This window comes from Apium graveolens, chromosome 7, assembly GCF_009905375.1.
Source record: "Apium graveolens cultivar Ventura chromosome 7, ASM990537v1, whole genome shotgun sequence".
Lineage (NCBI taxonomy): Eukaryota > Viridiplantae > Streptophyta > Magnoliopsida > Apiales > Apiaceae > Apium > Apium graveolens.
Window position 1 is genome coordinate 74,681,496 of NC_133653.1, and position 16,511 is coordinate 74,698,006.

The 16,511-nt window shown below is 41.8% G+C and overlaps 2 protein-coding genes and 1 long non-coding RNA gene across 4 annotated transcripts; 2 read left to right on the forward strand and 1 right to left on the reverse strand.

The window, feature by feature from the left end:
- Positions 1 to 5,257: 5,257 nt before the first annotated feature.
- On the forward strand, positions 5,258 to 9,175 carry LOC141673755 (uncharacterized). Its single transcript, XM_074480497.1, has 5 exons — positions 5,258 to 6,187; positions 6,629 to 7,342; positions 7,505 to 7,822; positions 7,913 to 8,025; positions 9,169 to 9,175. The coding sequence occupies exons 1-5, from the start codon at positions 5,258 to 5,260 to the stop codon at positions 9,173 to 9,175; spliced, it is 2,082 nt and encodes a 693-aa protein (XP_074336598.1).
- A 1,545-nt stretch (positions 9,176 to 10,720) lies between these two features.
- Positions 10,721 to 12,514, forward strand: LOC141672899 (endoribonuclease YSH1-like). The gene has a single exon (XM_074479593.1). It carries the CDS (start codon positions 10,875 to 10,877, stop codon positions 12,165 to 12,167), a length of 1,293 nt encoding a protein of 430 aa, XP_074335694.1. The 5' UTR covers positions 10,721 to 10,874; the 3' UTR covers positions 12,168 to 12,514.
- Positions 12,515 to 14,193: 1,679 nt separating this feature from the next.
- LOC141672254 (uncharacterized) lies at positions 14,194 to 15,719 on the reverse strand. 2 transcript variants are annotated; one of them, XR_012555423.1, is made up of 6 exons: positions 15,618 to 15,719; positions 15,397 to 15,533; positions 15,028 to 15,080; positions 14,871 to 14,954; positions 14,646 to 14,779; positions 14,194 to 14,414 (listed from the first exon to the last, which is right to left on the reverse strand). It is a non-coding gene; the product is annotated as an uncharacterized LOC141672254 (long non-coding RNA). The 2 variants fall into 2 exon arrangements; XR_012555422.1 differs by lacking the exon at positions 15,618 to 15,719 and having other exon boundaries at positions 15,397 to 15,611.
- Between the last annotated feature and the right edge of the window lie 792 nt (positions 15,720 to 16,511).

Genomic DNA, 16,511 nt, shown 5'->3' on the forward strand with positions numbered 1-16,511 from the left:
AATAATTAGTCGAATGGTTAATTGATTGTATTTTAATATTATTATTATTATTTGTTTAATAAAAATTTTATATTAATATTATTAACATTAATTATATTATATCAAATTGTCCTACAAAATTTGAAATTTATTATTTTGAAGAATGAATATTATTTTAAGATATCAATTATGTATGATAAAAAACATTAAAATAAATTAAAAAAGAAGATAAACAAAAAATTAGAGGAAAAAGCCATAAATCTACGTATCTATATTGTGAGTGTGAAAGGAATAAATTAATTGAAAATATCCACCAACTACCTTACTCGTACAATATAATAGGAGTAAGAGTAATTTTCTATCTTGGTATTCGTGCTTTTGCCTATATATCTATTACTATTTCTATATAGCTACTTTTTTGTCACGCTCATCGAAAAATACCGTCAGAGAAGAACACCATTCACAGGAAGCAAAACGACCATCTTCATTTTAGGCGATTAAGTTGATTTCACCGCCTTTGACCGGTTAAGCCGCCTAAGACCAATTTTGACCGTTTTTGCCATAAAATGCCGGAGCATCCGATTACCCAGACCGTCTTTTAGCACTGGTTTCAGATGATGCATGGCAGCAGTACTCTATTTATTGAATGGATCTCTGGACAATGCACCAGTTGTGGTCATTGAACTGTTTGTCGAGTTAGGAGTGCTGAAAAATACACATTCAGTATGTAACCACATTTTAAAAAATTACTAACTTACAATTAAGAGTACTGACCGGGCCTTTTATGAGAGCGAAAATTTGAGTGAACATGAGTGTTTTCATCTTTCCACCAAATAAGGAATTTGTTAGATATTTGAAACATCAGTAACCATTTAAATTAAGAATATGGAGCGAGGTATTACCTCTACCAACATGTGTCCTAGCTTGTATCACTTCCATTCCACTTGGTTAGTGGACAGCTGGAGCTAGGGTGGTCCGATTAGATAAATCGATTAATGGTACTCTTAATGTAGCTTGAGTTGAGGCGGTTGCAGGGGTACGTTGAGATCATAAATCTGCAAAAAAAAGAGCAAACATTTATGAAGGTGACTTATGTAAGGCTCTGTATAAAAATTAGTTCAACAAATGAAGATCACCTAATTACTCTCTCATGCAATTGTCCAGCTTCCTTAGTTTCTTCCAATTATTACCTGTTATATCCAAAATTTGGTATTAAATTGACTCGGGTCAAACACGGGCTAGTTACAGTCACACTCGGCATTGCGTTGTGGGAGTTAGGACGCGTCCAAGCCTACAGGACGCGCCTACTTGAGAAGGGATATGTTACGAGGTGGGGAGAGTGCATGGTCAAGGAAGGACGCGTCCAGGCGTTATGGACGTATCAATGTTTATGAAAGTACTTGGCAGATGAAATCTATGGTGATGGACGCTCTAGGACGTGCCTTAAGTTTTAGGACGTGTCCTGTGACTTTACATGTTATAAGAAACGATTAAAGCAGAGTTGGATTTATAGGACGCGCCCACTTGGTTAGGACGCGTCCTGTGTTTGATCTATATACTTTTGATGTTGAATTCAGGGCAAAGCTTGTATGGAGAGGAGCAATGGAGGTTATTTTTACTAATGTATTTGTTGCAGGTACGCTTTGAAGAATTCCCTCCTTGAGACGGTCAAGGAGGGGGATGTCCGTGAAAAGCTTGAAGGCCTCCAGGGGTATGCCTGATGATTGAAGGCCTCCTCCTGTATTCAACGGGTGTCCTCGTTGGGGATGTGGGGTTTACTTTGGTGTGTGCTTTGGGAGCTCTGTTCTTGTATTCAACGGGTGTCCTCGTTGGAGAACTTTGGAGTCATCCTGCACTTTGCACCCAAGAGCTTGGGATCACCTGTCCTGTTATCTGGTGGGTTATCCTCATTCGGGAGACAGGGACGCGTCTGGCACTTGGGGTGAACCGTGGCTATACCTGCGTCCGTAAATCAAGGGAGATAGCTGTAGCGGAGTGTTATCCTTGCGCAGGGAGATGCACTATCCGTGAAGTCCTGCGATTACGGACGAGCCTTGGGCCTTCGCGGTTGTGCCTCATAGTTGGACATTCCTAAAGCTAGCGGAAGATGGATATCGGATGGGCTTCTACTGGGCTTAGGAGTAAGAAGTCTAAATTCATTAGACTTCCTGTCCTACGAGAACTACGTCAGGCTTGATCCCTATATAAAGGGTACGTAGGCACATTGAGAGGGTAAGAAGTTGAGAGCTGATAAGAGAGCCACCACTTACTCTGATCAATCTCAGCCTAAAACAACCACAATCAATTACACACCGCTTAAGTTTCCGGCAAAGAACCATCGTCACAGATCTTAGTTCCGGCGAGAAACCTCAATCTTTGTTGTTACCAGATTCCTCCGTCAACAAATTGGTGCTAGAAGGAGGGGCTGCTAACTAAGGTCACAATCTTAGGAGGAAAAGATGTCTTACAATCGTGATAGAAGTTCTTATGATGGAAGTGACAGCAGGTCTGAAGGAGAAGGCGGGGGGCATTATACTCGCCATGAACCTTACGTTCCCAGAAATATGGCGGATCCACCAAGGGCTCCGGATGTAGGGGGGACACCTCCAGTTCTCATCAGCAACGCTGATATATTGGAGCAATTATATTGCATGGGGGATACTCTTAACAGCTTTAACTCAAGAATAAACACGGTGGAGCGTCGAAAGACGAGGAGAGGTCGCCGTTTCCCCCGTCATGGTCATGCCTTGGGGAAAGCCTCTGTAGTTGAAGGAGATACCTAAGGGAGCCGGGAAACCCGCGAATCACTCCACGGCGTTTGGAGTATTCGGATGATGTAGAACCTATTGTGGAGCTTGCAGATGAGGACACTGAAGGTAGAGAAAGGCCACGCCTAGGCAACCAGGTAGTACCACACCCGCATAGGTCCGGGCGTACGATGGACGAGCGTCGTCGTACGGAGGACACTCAAAACCAAGACGAGGGAGGAAGGGATCTTTCAGCCTTGAAAAGGAGGCTTGGCATAAGGTTGGAGGACGACGATTTGAGGATGTTGCTGGTAGAATGGCAAAAGGAAGGAAACGCCGGAGAAGCGAGGCCCTGTGATACGACGCGTGTGCCCCCCGCATTCCAAAGGGATGACGGGATGCGGCACCGCGAGCACGAGCGTGCCCCTCCGCGAGGAAGGCCCGGGAATTTCTACCGGAGATATCAGAGAAATGGACGAGGAAGAATGGGATATCAATACGGAAGAGCCCCTTACAATGGTAGGAGAGGTGGAGCGCACTCCGCTGGAGAAGCCCCCGCCGTTATTCCCGTAGCTTCCCACAGCGTTACTGGTAATGGGTTTGGGGCGCGTCCTCATGACCATGACGACGGGCGAATTCAAATAAGAATGCAGAACAATGATGAAATTCCGAGACGCGGTCAAGATGAACCTCGCGTACGGGAAAATATCCAGGACCAAAATGGTAACGCGCCACCTCCGCAGCCTCAGGGTGAAGGGCGGCGAGATCCTCCGCCACACCCGGGGGGTAATCAAGGGGAATTTCAGCAAGTCGCAGAACAACCCCAGCAGCCTAATGTTCAAACCATTCCTGGGGTAGGGACGTTTAATGTGAACGACCTTAAGAGGTTGCTCAACCATCTTGAGGGAGGAAGAGTGACAGCAACTGCGCAAGCTCCTTCTCCTTTTGCTGCTGTTGTGAGGGAGGCGCAATTGCCCGCGGGATACCGGAACACAACCAATGACTTGCGTTTCCACGGGAACTCTGATCCTGTGGAATTCTTGGGGCGTTTTAACATTGAAATGGATGTATATCAAGTACCTGATTTGGCTCGATGCCGTCTCTTGGCAGCCACTTTCAGAGAAGGCGCTCAGCAGTGGTTCCAAAAACTTGGTCCAGGTGTAATTACATCCTGGGAACAGATGAAAACTTTGTTTTTGACACAATTCCAAGCCGCGGTGAAGTACACACCACCTGTTACCACGCTGGCTAATGTGAAACAAAAGGAAGGAGAAAGTTTGACTTTGTATTTTAAGAGGTTTAACGCAGAATCTACTTTGGTGAGGGGTGCAACTGATGAAACGTTGAAAATATTGCTTATAGCTGGGTTGCGTGTGGGGACGGATATCTGGAAGCACCTACAAGGGAAGGACCCTGTATCGTTGGCTGATGTGCTTGCGCAGGCGGAGTCGTTCAAAGCAATCGAGCAGTCGCTTGCAGAAACAAAAAAGAATGACAATACCTATAACTCCAAGGGGCGATCCAAGAGAAGGGACAGATCCGTGAGCCCGGATTATCGGCGAAACGCCAGAAGCCCTAACAGGGTAAATGCTGTGAGCTCGCGAAGAGAATGGAGCCCACCATCGAACTACGAGAGAAGAGTCAGCAATTATACACCGCTGGCAGCGTCCATTGATCATATCTTTGAGGTAAATAAGGATAGGGGAATCTTCAAGAAGCCCGACCGTCTAACATCATGGCAAAGCAGAGATAAAAAGAAGTATTGTGACTACCATGAGTCTACTGGCCATGACACCCACGAGTGTCGTCACCTGCGGGATGAGATTGAGGAATTGATCAAGGCTGGACACCTGGGAGAATGGATTGACAAGGTGAAGCGACGTAGGGGGCTTGATGACAAGGGTAAAGATGAAAGACAGCCCCCGCGGGTGGAGGATGTTGAGAAAATAGCAGAGGTCAAGTTTCAGAGGGCCGGCAGTATTAGGGCAATTTTTGGAGGACACTCTTTCGTTGATGATAGTAATCGAGCACTGGAAAGAAACGCGAGAGAAGCGAGACATCCACCGCTCACCAACATCCACAGCTTGGAAGACAGACCCCCGGAGGTCTTTAAGGGGGAGTCCGCTGATATTACGTTCAAGGAAAAAGAATCTAGGTGGGTGCATCATCCTCACAATGATGCGCTGGTGATTACCATACTTATTGGGGCAATGAACGTACATCGAGTCTTCTTGGATAATGGGAGTTCTACAAACATCTTGTACTACAGCACCTACAAAAAGCTGGGGTTCCCAGATAGCGACATGTATTTCGAAGATGCACACGTCTATGGCTTTACTGGGGAAGCCGTGAGAGTTATGGGTTCGGTCAGGCTTCCCGTCACGCTCGGGGAAGGAGCGTTGTCGGTTACTCAAATGATAGATTTCAAGGTGCTAGATTAGGATTCCGCGCACAATGTGCTGGTCGGCAGACCTTGGTTGCGAGCGTTCAGGATGATAACATCGATACACCACTTGATGATAAAATTCCCAATGCCAAACGGAGTTGGCAGTCTGAGAGGGTCACAGTATGAGTCACGCGACTGCTATCACAAGGCTGTCAAGGAATTTCGCAGAAGAAGGTATGAAGGGAAAAGTCTCCCATTTGAAGATATAGAAGATATTCATACAAAACCAAGTGGAGAGGTCCATGCCCACTATTTTGTTGAAAGCCCCGGAAAGGAAGAAACCAATACCTCTGGAAACTCTTTTTTGATGCAGGGACGTGTTTCGGAAATCCGTAGCGTAGAAGAAGTGGTGGTGAATCATACAGAGAAAATCATACAGAAAGAGGTTAACGGGGAAAAGTTGGAAGGAAGAAGTGAGATTTTGCAAGGTCTCGGCAATAACTTCAAGGTTGATGCTCCTCAAAAGAAGGATGCGCTCTTGAATGAAGTTGAGGTTGATGCTCCTCCAAACGAGGACGCGCCCTCTTCAGCTGCGTTGCACAAAGATACGTCCCGTCTGGAGGTGGATGCTCCCACTCAAGAGGACGCGCTCTCAGATACAAAAATGGAAGTTGAAGACCCCCGAGACTTTGATTTCGATTTGGATCCCAGGATCCCTATGCCCGCCGAAAAAACGGGACCAGCCGAAGACACAATATCCATACCGGTTGATAAAAGTGACCCAAGCAAGGTTTTGAAAGTGGGGTCCCAGTTAGCTGATGAAATGAGAAGAAGTCTTGCCTGCTTCCTAATTGCAAATCTTGATGTTTTTGCATGGAGTCATTCAGATATGATAGGAATCGACCCAGAAGTAATGTGTCACCGTTTGAATATCCTTCCGAATTGTAAGGGCATGCGTCAGAAACGCCGCCCGGTAAGTGGAGAAAGGGCAATAGCATTAAAAGAAGAAGTGGACCGATTGTTGGAGGTGGGGCTAATCAAAGAATCCTTCTACCCCGAATGGCTTGCAAATCCGGTATTGGTGAAGAAACCGAATGGGAAGTGGAGGACATGTGTGGATTTCACGGATCTCAATAAGGCCTGTCCAAAGGATAGCTTCCCGCTGCCAAGAATCGATCAGTTGGTTGACGCGACGGCGGGGCATGCGTTGTTGAGTTTTATGGATGCATACTCCGGTTACAATCAAATTCCGATGTATGGCCCCGATCAAGAACATACATCCTTTATTACGGACAGGGGGTTATACTGTTACATAGGAATGCCGTTTGGTTTGATTAATGCTGGCGTAACCTACCAGCGGTTGGTAAACATGATGTTCAAAGATCAAATCGGGAGAACTATGGAAGTGTATGTGGATGATATGCTAGTGAAATCTGAGGTGACGAGTGACCACATCAAGCACCTGATGGAGATGTTTAATATTCTGAGGAGGTTTCGTATGAAATTAAATCCGCAGAAATGTGTGTTCGGCATGGAGTTGGGCAAGTTTCTCGGGTTCATTGTCAACCACAGGGGAATTGAGGCCAACCCTGCAAAGATCAAGGCATTATTGGATATGAAGTCGCCCACCAATGTGAAACAGGTGCAGAGTTTGACTGGGAGAATCGCCGCGTTAAATCGATTTGTTTCCAAGTCGTCTGATAGATGCAAGGAGTTTTTTAAGGCGATTAAATTAGCTGAGAAAGACTTTGTATGGACGTCAGAATGTGAAGAGGCTTTCAAAAGAATCAAAGAGCAACTGGGACATCCTCCCATGTTGTCAAATCCGTTGGATGGGGAAAATCTAATACTGTACCTCGCAGTGTCTGAATATTCGATCAGTGCAGTTCTGGTAAGAGAGGAGGATGGGCAGCAATCACCAGTGTACTACGTTAGCAAGCGGTTACACGACGCTGAAACTCGCTACACAAATATGGAGAAACTGGTTTACGCCCTAATTCTTGCGTCAAGAAAATTGCGGCCGTATTTTCAAGCCCATAGAGTTGAAGTTCATACAGCGTACCCACTGCGACAGGTCCTGTACAAACCAGAGTCATCAGGCAGAATGCTGAAATGGGCTGTGGAGTTGGGACAGTTTGATTTGGAATATGTGCCTCGAACAGTGATAAAAGGGCAAGCCTTAGCCGATTTCTTGTTGGAATTTGATTCTGAAATTGATGATAAAGCTTTGGTAATGCTACATCCACCTCATGCCGAGGAGTCTTTGGAAGAGTTTCCGCATCCTTGGTGGATCTTGCATGTGGATGGGGCGGTTAACAATGGAGGAGCAGGTGCGGGTATAGTACTTGTGTCTCCGAAAGGTCACCACCTGATGAGCGCAATTCATTTCAAGTTTTATGCAACTAATAATGATGCGGAGTACGAGGCGCTGATTAATGGCCTGAAAATCGCTTTGGAAATGGGGGTGCGAAAGTTAATTGCAAGAAGTGACTCAGAGTTGGTAGTGAATCAGGTGAATGGGGGATTTCAAGCGAGAGGCCCGCGAACAGAATTATACTTGAGATGTACACAGCGCCTGATTGGAATGTTCAAAGAAGTTAGATTAGAATGCGTTCCGCGGGAGAAAAACAGTAATGCGGATGCTCTGGCAAAAATGGGGTCGCAACAAGAGGCTGTATTGTTAGGATCCATCCCTCTTGAAATCCTGGAGGTTCCTAGTATCCCAGAGATAGAAACTATGCAAGTGGATGAGGCTCCCAAGGAAATATGGATGACGCCCATTCTAGCTTACATTCGCAAGGGAACACTCCCCGAAGATAAGTTTATGGCTCGTCGACTCCGTTATCAAGCCGCAAGATATGTGATATACGATGAAGTCCTATACAAGAGAGGGTTTAACCAACCTCTGCTCAGGTGTGTTGAAGAAGAAGAAGGAAATTACATCCTAAGAGAGGTACATGAAGGAATTTGTGGCAATCACTCGGGGGGTAACTCGTTGGCAATGAAAGTGTTGCGACAAGGGTATTATTGGCCCACAATGAGAGAAGATGCTACAAATTTCGTCAAGGCATGTGATCGCTGCCAGCGCTTTACAAACTACTCGTCTATGCCGGCTACACTCCTGACGCCTATGGCAAGCCCATGGCCGTTGGCCATGTGGGGAATTGATCTTATCGGAGAATTACCGAAAGCTAAAGGAGACGTCAAGTATGCAGTGGTTGCGGTCGATTACTTTACTAAATGGGCGGAAGCTATGCCACTGGCTACTATCACCGCAAAGAAAATCAGGGATTTCGTTTTCAACTCAATTGTATGCAGGTTTGGAATCCCTTACAAGCTTGTTTCCGATAATGGAAAGCAGTTTGATAGCAAGGAGTTGCGACAATTATGTGAGGAATTGAAAATCAAGAAGGAGTTTGCAGCGGTTTATCATCCTCAAAGTAATGGACAAACAGAAGCTGTTAACAAGATAATAAAGCATACCCTCAAAACCAAGCTGGAGGAACGTAAAGGGAATTGGCCTGAAGAACTCCCGAAGGTGATGTGGTCATATAACACTATGCCACGATCTACTACGGGAGAAACGCCGTTTATGCTGACTTACGGCTATGAAGTTATGGTCCCCGTGGAAGTCGGATCGGGATCACTTCGCAGAGATTGTTATAGGAAAGAAGATGTTGAGATTAATCAAAGGCTTCATTTAGATCTCTTAGAGGAGACGAGGGAAAATTCTCAGCTAAGGCTAGCGGCGTATCAGCAACGCGCCGCAAGGTATTATAACAAGAAGGTAAAGGGACAATTGCTGAAGGTGGGAGATTTGGTACTTAGGAAAGTGATGCCCAATACAAAGAACCCCCAACATGGAGTGTTTGGAGCTAATTGGGAAGGACCGTACAGAATAAAGTCTATCTTGTGGAAGGGGACTTATCACCTTGAAGATATGCACGGGAAGCTAGTTCCGCGAGCTTGGAATGCGGAACATCTCCGAAAGTATTATCAGTAAGGCGTGGCTTTGGCCCCTTGCATATTTCTTTTATCATTTTGGTTTATGCCCAGTTTATAGGCTAGAATTAAATAAATTCCTCCTAGCCTAGGGGGGTAGTGCATGTACTACTTACCTTGGGACTAGTTGAAGGGTCATTTTTTAGAAATAATTTCCCCACAGAGCATAGTAGCCGTGGGACTGGTGCACTTTTGACATCAGAGCGCATTATAAATAAAATTTTGAAACTTTCCTAAGGGATATTTGCTCAGTTTGCTTGGTCTCATGACGCGTCCTATATGTAGGACGCGCCTTAAGCTAGGGTTTTATATAAATGAAACTCAAGAAAAAATGTACTATTTTAGAGGACGCGCCCAAGTTATCTTGGTTTGATGCTCCTTTAGACTGGATGTTACTGTGATATTGACAACATAAAAAAAAAAGAAAAAGTGCTTGTCAAAGACGCGTCCTGCGTGAAGGATGATTTATTTTGGATCAAAGGTGAGGCGCGTCTTGATTGATAGTTCTATGTGGATGTTAACTGAAGTAGTGGCTGCTAAAAGGAACAATAGATATTGAGTAAAAATGTAACTAGGAAGTGTACTATTTCCAAGGACGCGCCCAAGTAATATTGGTTGATGCTCTTAATTTAAAAATAAAAGCAAGTCCCTACCATAAAATATTTCTAAGAGAACATTAAGGCATGACAAACAGTTAGGACGCGCCCCATCGTGCCTTGTGCATTGGTTAAACACACAAGTACAATGTATTGCCGTGCTCATGCACTTTCCAAAACAAACAAAGACGCGTCCAACTAGAGAGGACGCGCCCACAATGGATATTTGCTTGACATGAGTAAAAATGATAACAAATTAGTCAAAGGCGACACACCCTAAACACCAGGCGCGCCCATGTAAATGATTGAGAAAAAAAAATAAAAGTGCAAGTGAATGTTCAAAAATAGTCTTTACAACTTGCAAGGCTTCAAGGGGCCCACACCCTTAAATAGTTCAAATACATAAAAGATAAAGGACGCGTCCTAAGTAGGAGGCGCGTCCTGTGTCTTGTCTTGGCCTTCTGCAGGGGGAGGCTGAGTGTGAAGTGGGGCAGGATCAGGGGACGCGTCCTCTGCTTCTAAGCCCAGAAAAATCCTCTTGTTCTTGATGGATTCTGCGGCCCTGACCCTGAAATCATTTACCCATATCTGGGTATCTGCATCAAACTTTGAGAATGTATACTCTGGATCATTGGCAATGAACCCAGAGCACCATTCTTCAAATCCAGCCTGGAAGCCGTGCTGATAAACCAGTTTTTTCTCCTCTGTCCATCCATGCAGCCTATCATCATTCAGGGTGTCAAGCTCCAGCTGCATGGTGGAATTCAGGACGATGATGCTGTCCATTTGCTTCTCCATTGCGGAGACATTGCCTTCCAACACAGCTTTTTCCATCTCCAGACGCGTCCTCTCCCCCTCCAGGCGTCTGAATTCAGCATCTTTTTCTTGGGTAAGCAGGGCAATGTGTTTTTCCAGAGATTTGACCTTGTCTTCGGCCTGGCTCTTTGCAGTGTCTGTAACAGCAAGACGCGCCCTAAGCCTGGCAGCCATGTTAGCGCAGAAAATGATTGCGAGCAGAACGAGAGTTACTGTCCATTTTTAATTTTAGTGTGGGACTTCACTAGACAACTTGTTGAGACTAGAGCAGAAAATGATGTTTATCTGGCATTTGTTATTTTCTCCATCTGGTACGATTTAGTTAATTATAAATATTGGAATTACAAAATGAAGGATGTTCGCTGGAAGGTGATGCTTAAGGTGGTGCTTGGAGCTGCAATGTTTTATGCGAAAGTGGAAGATGCTTCAATAGTTTACACAGTTGACTATAATATGACACCTGATAGGTATCTTGGAGCTACACAAATTGATAGGCTGCATTTTGACCTTCTTAAATCAAAGTCAACGTATGGTATAACAACACTAGATTCGAAATATACCAGGAAAAGAGAATTTCTCAGTGTCGTTCGTAAATGTCTTTCCAGTAGAGGGAAAGTATTCATCCGTACAATTTTTCTTGGTCAAGCTCGGGAACGTTGTACAGTTTTGGAAGATTACTGGGAGAGAATGAGTTTAAAGGTCCCGATATACTTTTCTGCAAGATTGACTTTTCAAGTTAATATGTATTATAAAGTTGTCATCAACTCGACGAGCCAAAAGGTGAAAGATGCGTATACCTCTCGAAATTCATTTGATTTCAAACATGTTTGCAGCTTTGAACGCTCCATGATTAAAGCTCCCGAACCCCGTGTTCTCTTTGCTACACCTGGAATGATCTGTGGTGGCTTTTCACTTGATGTTTTCAAGCACTGGGCTCCGTATGAAGAGAGCCTTATTGCGTTTCTAGGCATGGTGATGACGGACCACCTGACTTTATGTGTTGACCATCTTGTTTCACCCGAATCACTGCAATCACTACAAAAGGTTGATGCTCCTGAACCTACTCAAGGTTCTTGTAGTAAAGTGAATGGTTCATCTAGCTTCCCCATTAATATAGATGAAGAGGGAGACAATGGTGCTGCTGGTGAAGAAGAACCACTTATTCAGACTGTTGAATGTCGAATCTGCCAGGAGGAGGATAACATCAAAAACCTGGAGGTTCCTTGTTCTTGTAATGACAGTCTAAAGTTTGCTCATAGGAAGTGTGTTCAACGTTGGTGCAATGAGAAAGGAGATATTACCTATGAAATATATCATCAGCCTTATCAGTCTGGCTATACTGCTCCCCCTCCTCGTGCTGAAGACACCACCATTGATATCAGTGGGGCTTGGACAATCGCTGGTAGCCCATTAGAGTTGCACGACCCTCGACTTCTGCCCATGACAGCAGCAGAACGCCATCTTTTAGAAGCTGGATATGATGAATATGATGATTCAGATGCCAATGGAGCTGCATTTTGCTGCTCAGCTGCTCTTATTCTTATGGCTCTTCTGTTATTGAGACATGCTCTGACCATAGGAGATAGTGATAGTGATGATGATGATGCATGTTTCGAGTCGAATGACAAACAGATTTCCTGACTTTCACCTTGAGGACAAGGTGAAATTTTGGGCCGCCGGTATTGTAATGAATCATGAAGCACCAAATATAATAACTTATTCAAGAAAAAAATAGAAGGGCAAAGAGGTCAATAGTGAGGCAAGGTCAACACAAACAGTCAAAGGGCAGTATGGGGATTGAAAGAAAGAGAGCAGTAATAAGAGAAGGGATTTGGGGGAAGTGAAGTATCGATTGATTGTATTAGCTTTTATCTTGTCAAACCCTAGGAGTGCATGGACCTCTCGAAAGTCCTGCTATCATATTAGTACTGTACTCGTTGTTGTTCTGATTTCAAGTAGTAAACATTTGTGCTTGTTAGTTCATATTACATTGAGTCAGTTCATATCATGCTCATTGCTTGGATAGGGAATTTACCTGCTATTTCGATGCTGCTCGATTTGAGGCTCTCAAAAATTCATTGTTGACAAAATTCCGCAAATGTCTGAAATCTTTTTCTTTTACATGTCCCTAAGCTTTCATTAATTACTTTTAATAGACTGTAAGATTATAAATTTGCTTACTATTTCTTTACCCTGTATATTAATTAATTTCGGTGTTTTTGTTGGGTCATTATAAACACAATAATACACTTTGACTATGATGATTTTATGATGTCCAAGAGAATATTTAAAAGTAATTGTTGGTTATTAAGTTTGCACCAATATTTGTTTCAATGAAATTTCGCATTTGGCTATTCTCTACTTTTTACTATTTATGCTTGCCTTTTGTAAATAATTTACCTTTTGTGATGTCCATGCCGCAGAAAGACATAAATGATATCCCCAGACATCAAAGATCTCTAAAAGAGGAATGTCCCACAGGGTCTCCGTAGTTCCAGAGGACGGGAGGAGTCTTAAGTCGACATTTAACAATGAAGTATGTATGAAATTCTCCTTTTCTATGATTGATGGTGGTAATTTTATGATATCTCAAACCCATGATATGCACTTTGACACAATTTAGTAATGTAGTAATAATGCCATCTTTTTTTAGACTTGTCAATGTGGTCATGCTGTCATACTGATAAAGAATATAGATGATTCAAGGAATGGTATCGAACAAGTCAGGCATTGAGCTGTTGACTGGAGTTGCTCACGAAAAATGAAACTTATATATATTCCTCTGGTTTATTTAATAAATTTTTGAACCTTTAGACAGGAATTGTTGACGAGGCGTGTCCTCATTTTCGTGGTAGTCACTGAATTGAAACATTAGTGTGGTGTAAGAATATCTTTTTCGCATCTCCGTAGTCCATAGAGCTCACAGTTGAAGTCCACTTCTCAAAATAAATGTAATTTCCATTCTTAAGTCAGATTTCAGACATATGTAAGTTGGAGTTTGAAGTTTAAAAATTCTGCCAGCCCTGTCTGCATCTAATCCTCGACCCCTTCTGCATTGGGGCGCACACACACACACACTTACACTTCATCAAGCAATTCCAAGATTTTGATGGCTTGTTATACTCTTACAAGGTTGAATTGCAGAGTCATTTACCACCTATTTCTATAGGTTATAGATCCTGTGTTCCATCAACGGCGAGGTAAAATTTCCTTCGTTTAAAAATGACTATTGTTTACCAATCTTTTTAAAAAAAGGATAGAGGCACGGTTATCTCATACGTGCTCGGCCTAGAACTTATGTCAATTCCTGATATATTCGAAACTAGCGAGTATCAATCGTATCTAGCGTGGTGCGTTGATTAGTAGTCACATATAACCTAACAAGAATGTTATCTCTAATGCAAATAATGTTCAAGGTAAATGTTAGTTATATTAAAGTTTCTCTACTCGCTTTGCTCTGAACCTCTGATGAATTTTTTTTTGTTTACCTTCTTTGTATTTTTGGCAAGGTCAATTACAAAAAATCTATATACTAATGGCTAGCCATGTATTTATGAAGATTATAAGAATCCTTAATAAAAAATATGAAAATCCCATAAATCAGCTCTCTGATGAATTTTGTTTGAACGTAGGTGGTTGTATTTTCTGACTAAAAGTCGATACAGTATACTGAATTTGAAAGGTTGTATTTACTAATATAGACTTCTCTGTCAGTCTGTACATTTTTGAAGCAGCTATGTTCACAGTATTGTTAGAGCATATATTCTTGTACATACTAAACCTCAATTCTGGAAAAAAGAGCATATGAACTGTGTGTGTATGAACTTGATATTTTGTCTGAGGAACATTCAGGGCACTTCGACTTCTGAGTGAGAACTTGATGAATACCTGCACAATATCGGAAACAAAAAACCAGAAGCAATAAATTATAGTTCCTAGTAATAGTTTACTATAGATTTTTTTAAGAAGTCAGTAAATACAGAACGATAAAGGTTTAATAAGTTTGCAATTTGGCAATCATGTGAGGAGCCCATGCCTCTGCCAATAAGAAACACACAAGAAGTCCCGGGTGGAGGGTTCAAACTCGTAGAAAGAAGAAAGATATATACGGCAACTCACATCTTTCACAAAAGCTTTGGTGGCAGCAAGGTATTATCACAGCCTCCCTTATATACTTGGTGCAAATGAGACATCTAAGTTCCGATGGTAAGCAAGCATTTTTTTCTGCTAAATCGAAGAGGTCAATCGCTTTTCTGATAACAATTTTTATAAAAAAAATTGTCAGACCTCTGAAACATAATAAATATAAAAATAATAAGGGCGGTAAAAAGGATAAACTTTTACAATTTCCCAGCTTTACATTCTCTTGGACTCTTGGTACCATCATTTCTGGTGGTAATTTTCCTTTGGTGCAATAATGACCAGAACCTACATTGGCATTGCAGCATGGTAAGTTTAGCACAAAAAGAGTGATAGAAGAATCACAAGGCATCATACCCACCTTTAGGGATAGCCTCAACAGGGTCATCAGCTTTAAGCTTTTGCCCCCCTAACCTGGACACCAACCATGCAATCAATCCCAAAAAACTTTCACTAATACTAAGTAAAGAGAAGGATCATATATCAGATCCAAGGGCATATAGATATATAAGAGATATGACACAATAAGACACTCTTCGATTCAAGGAAATATGAATGACGCATAATTAACTGAGAGTATCACATAATCATCAAGCAAATAATTAAATTATTAGCGATCTATATACACATCTACTTTAGGACAAAATATAAGATCTAAATAGAGGACAAAATGTGCTATCGGTTTAAGCAACAGTCAACTGCAGATATTGGAGGATGAGAACAGTAATACCTTGGGACTACAATATTTGCCTTCTCAGTATAGCAAATAGACTTCCTTTTTCATTCTAGATCATTATATGGGATGATTTTCTCAGGAATTGGACACAATTTGATACCAAAAGCATTGAAGTCGTGCATTTCTCCACCCTGCCAATATGAAGGCCGTCAAGATCCTTAAAGATAATTATAAGAATATCAAAACATTACTAAACAGAAGCATAGGGAACGAACGTATTGATATGATACGGAACGATCTAATCAACTTTATGATGATAAAGCTTAACACGTAGAGTTCACAGTTGAAGTCCACTTCTCAAAATAAATGTAAATTCCATTCTCAAGTTCAAAAATACTTTATTTTTAACTTGGCGATACAAATATCATTTTAAAATTTTAGACGAAAAATACTTTTTTAATACGCATTTTAAAGTTAGCTAACACTAATACGTATATTAAAAATGGGTATCTCGTTTTTATACAAAAAATATATTTGCAAAAAAAAAAAAACTGAAAAATGGGAGTAAACTGCGTATTACTCTTTTTAAAAAACACGCATATCAAAGTGTTAATATGTTTATAAATTGTTGTGTTATCTTAATAACAAGCCGATTATAATGTATTTATAGCTATTACCTATATTGTTTCACATAAGTCAAATATTATAACATAACAAGGTGTTACCCATATTGTTTCAAAAAAGTCAAATATTATAACATAATTAGGATTAAGATTTTGTGCCCGCTACGTGAGGTTTGGATAATATTTTTGTTCAAAGAATTGAATAAAATTGACAATGAGAAAAATAAATAGCCAGTACATGTTACATGCAATTTGGTGTGTTTAATTATTGTTGTTGATCGGAAAGTCAATATTTTATGTTTGTTGAAGAGAATAAATAAATATAATAATAATAATAATAATAATAATAATAATAATAATAAATTGATGATTGTTGGGAATTTACAAGGCTAATAATTAGTAGTAAAATTTACCGGAGCATGGAAATTGGTATTTAACGAAAAATGAGTACAACGTTTTTTAAAACAATATCTTCCATCATCAAAATTATGCAACAAAAATTGTGGTACAAAGTAGTAACTCGGCGTTTTAATGTGATTCTTGAAC

Bases quoted from the DNA above. Each gene is read 5' to 3' on its own strand.
- LOC141673755 (XM_074480497.1), top strand. From the start codon at position 5,258: ATGCCAAACGGAGTTGGCAGTCTGAGAGGGTCACAGTATGAGTCACGC. The intron at 7,343-7,504 runs GTAATGCTACAT...ATTCATTTCAAG, and splicing joins AAATTGATGATAAAGCTTTG to TTTTATGCAACTAATAATGA. The intron at 7,823-7,912 runs GTTCCTAGTATC...TACATTCGCAAG, and splicing joins TCCCTCTTGAAATCCTGGAG to GGAACACTCCCCGAAGATAA.
- LOC141672899 (XM_074479593.1), top strand. From the start codon at position 10,875: ATGAAGGATGTTCGCTGGAAGGTGATGCTTAAGGTGGTGCTTGGAGCT.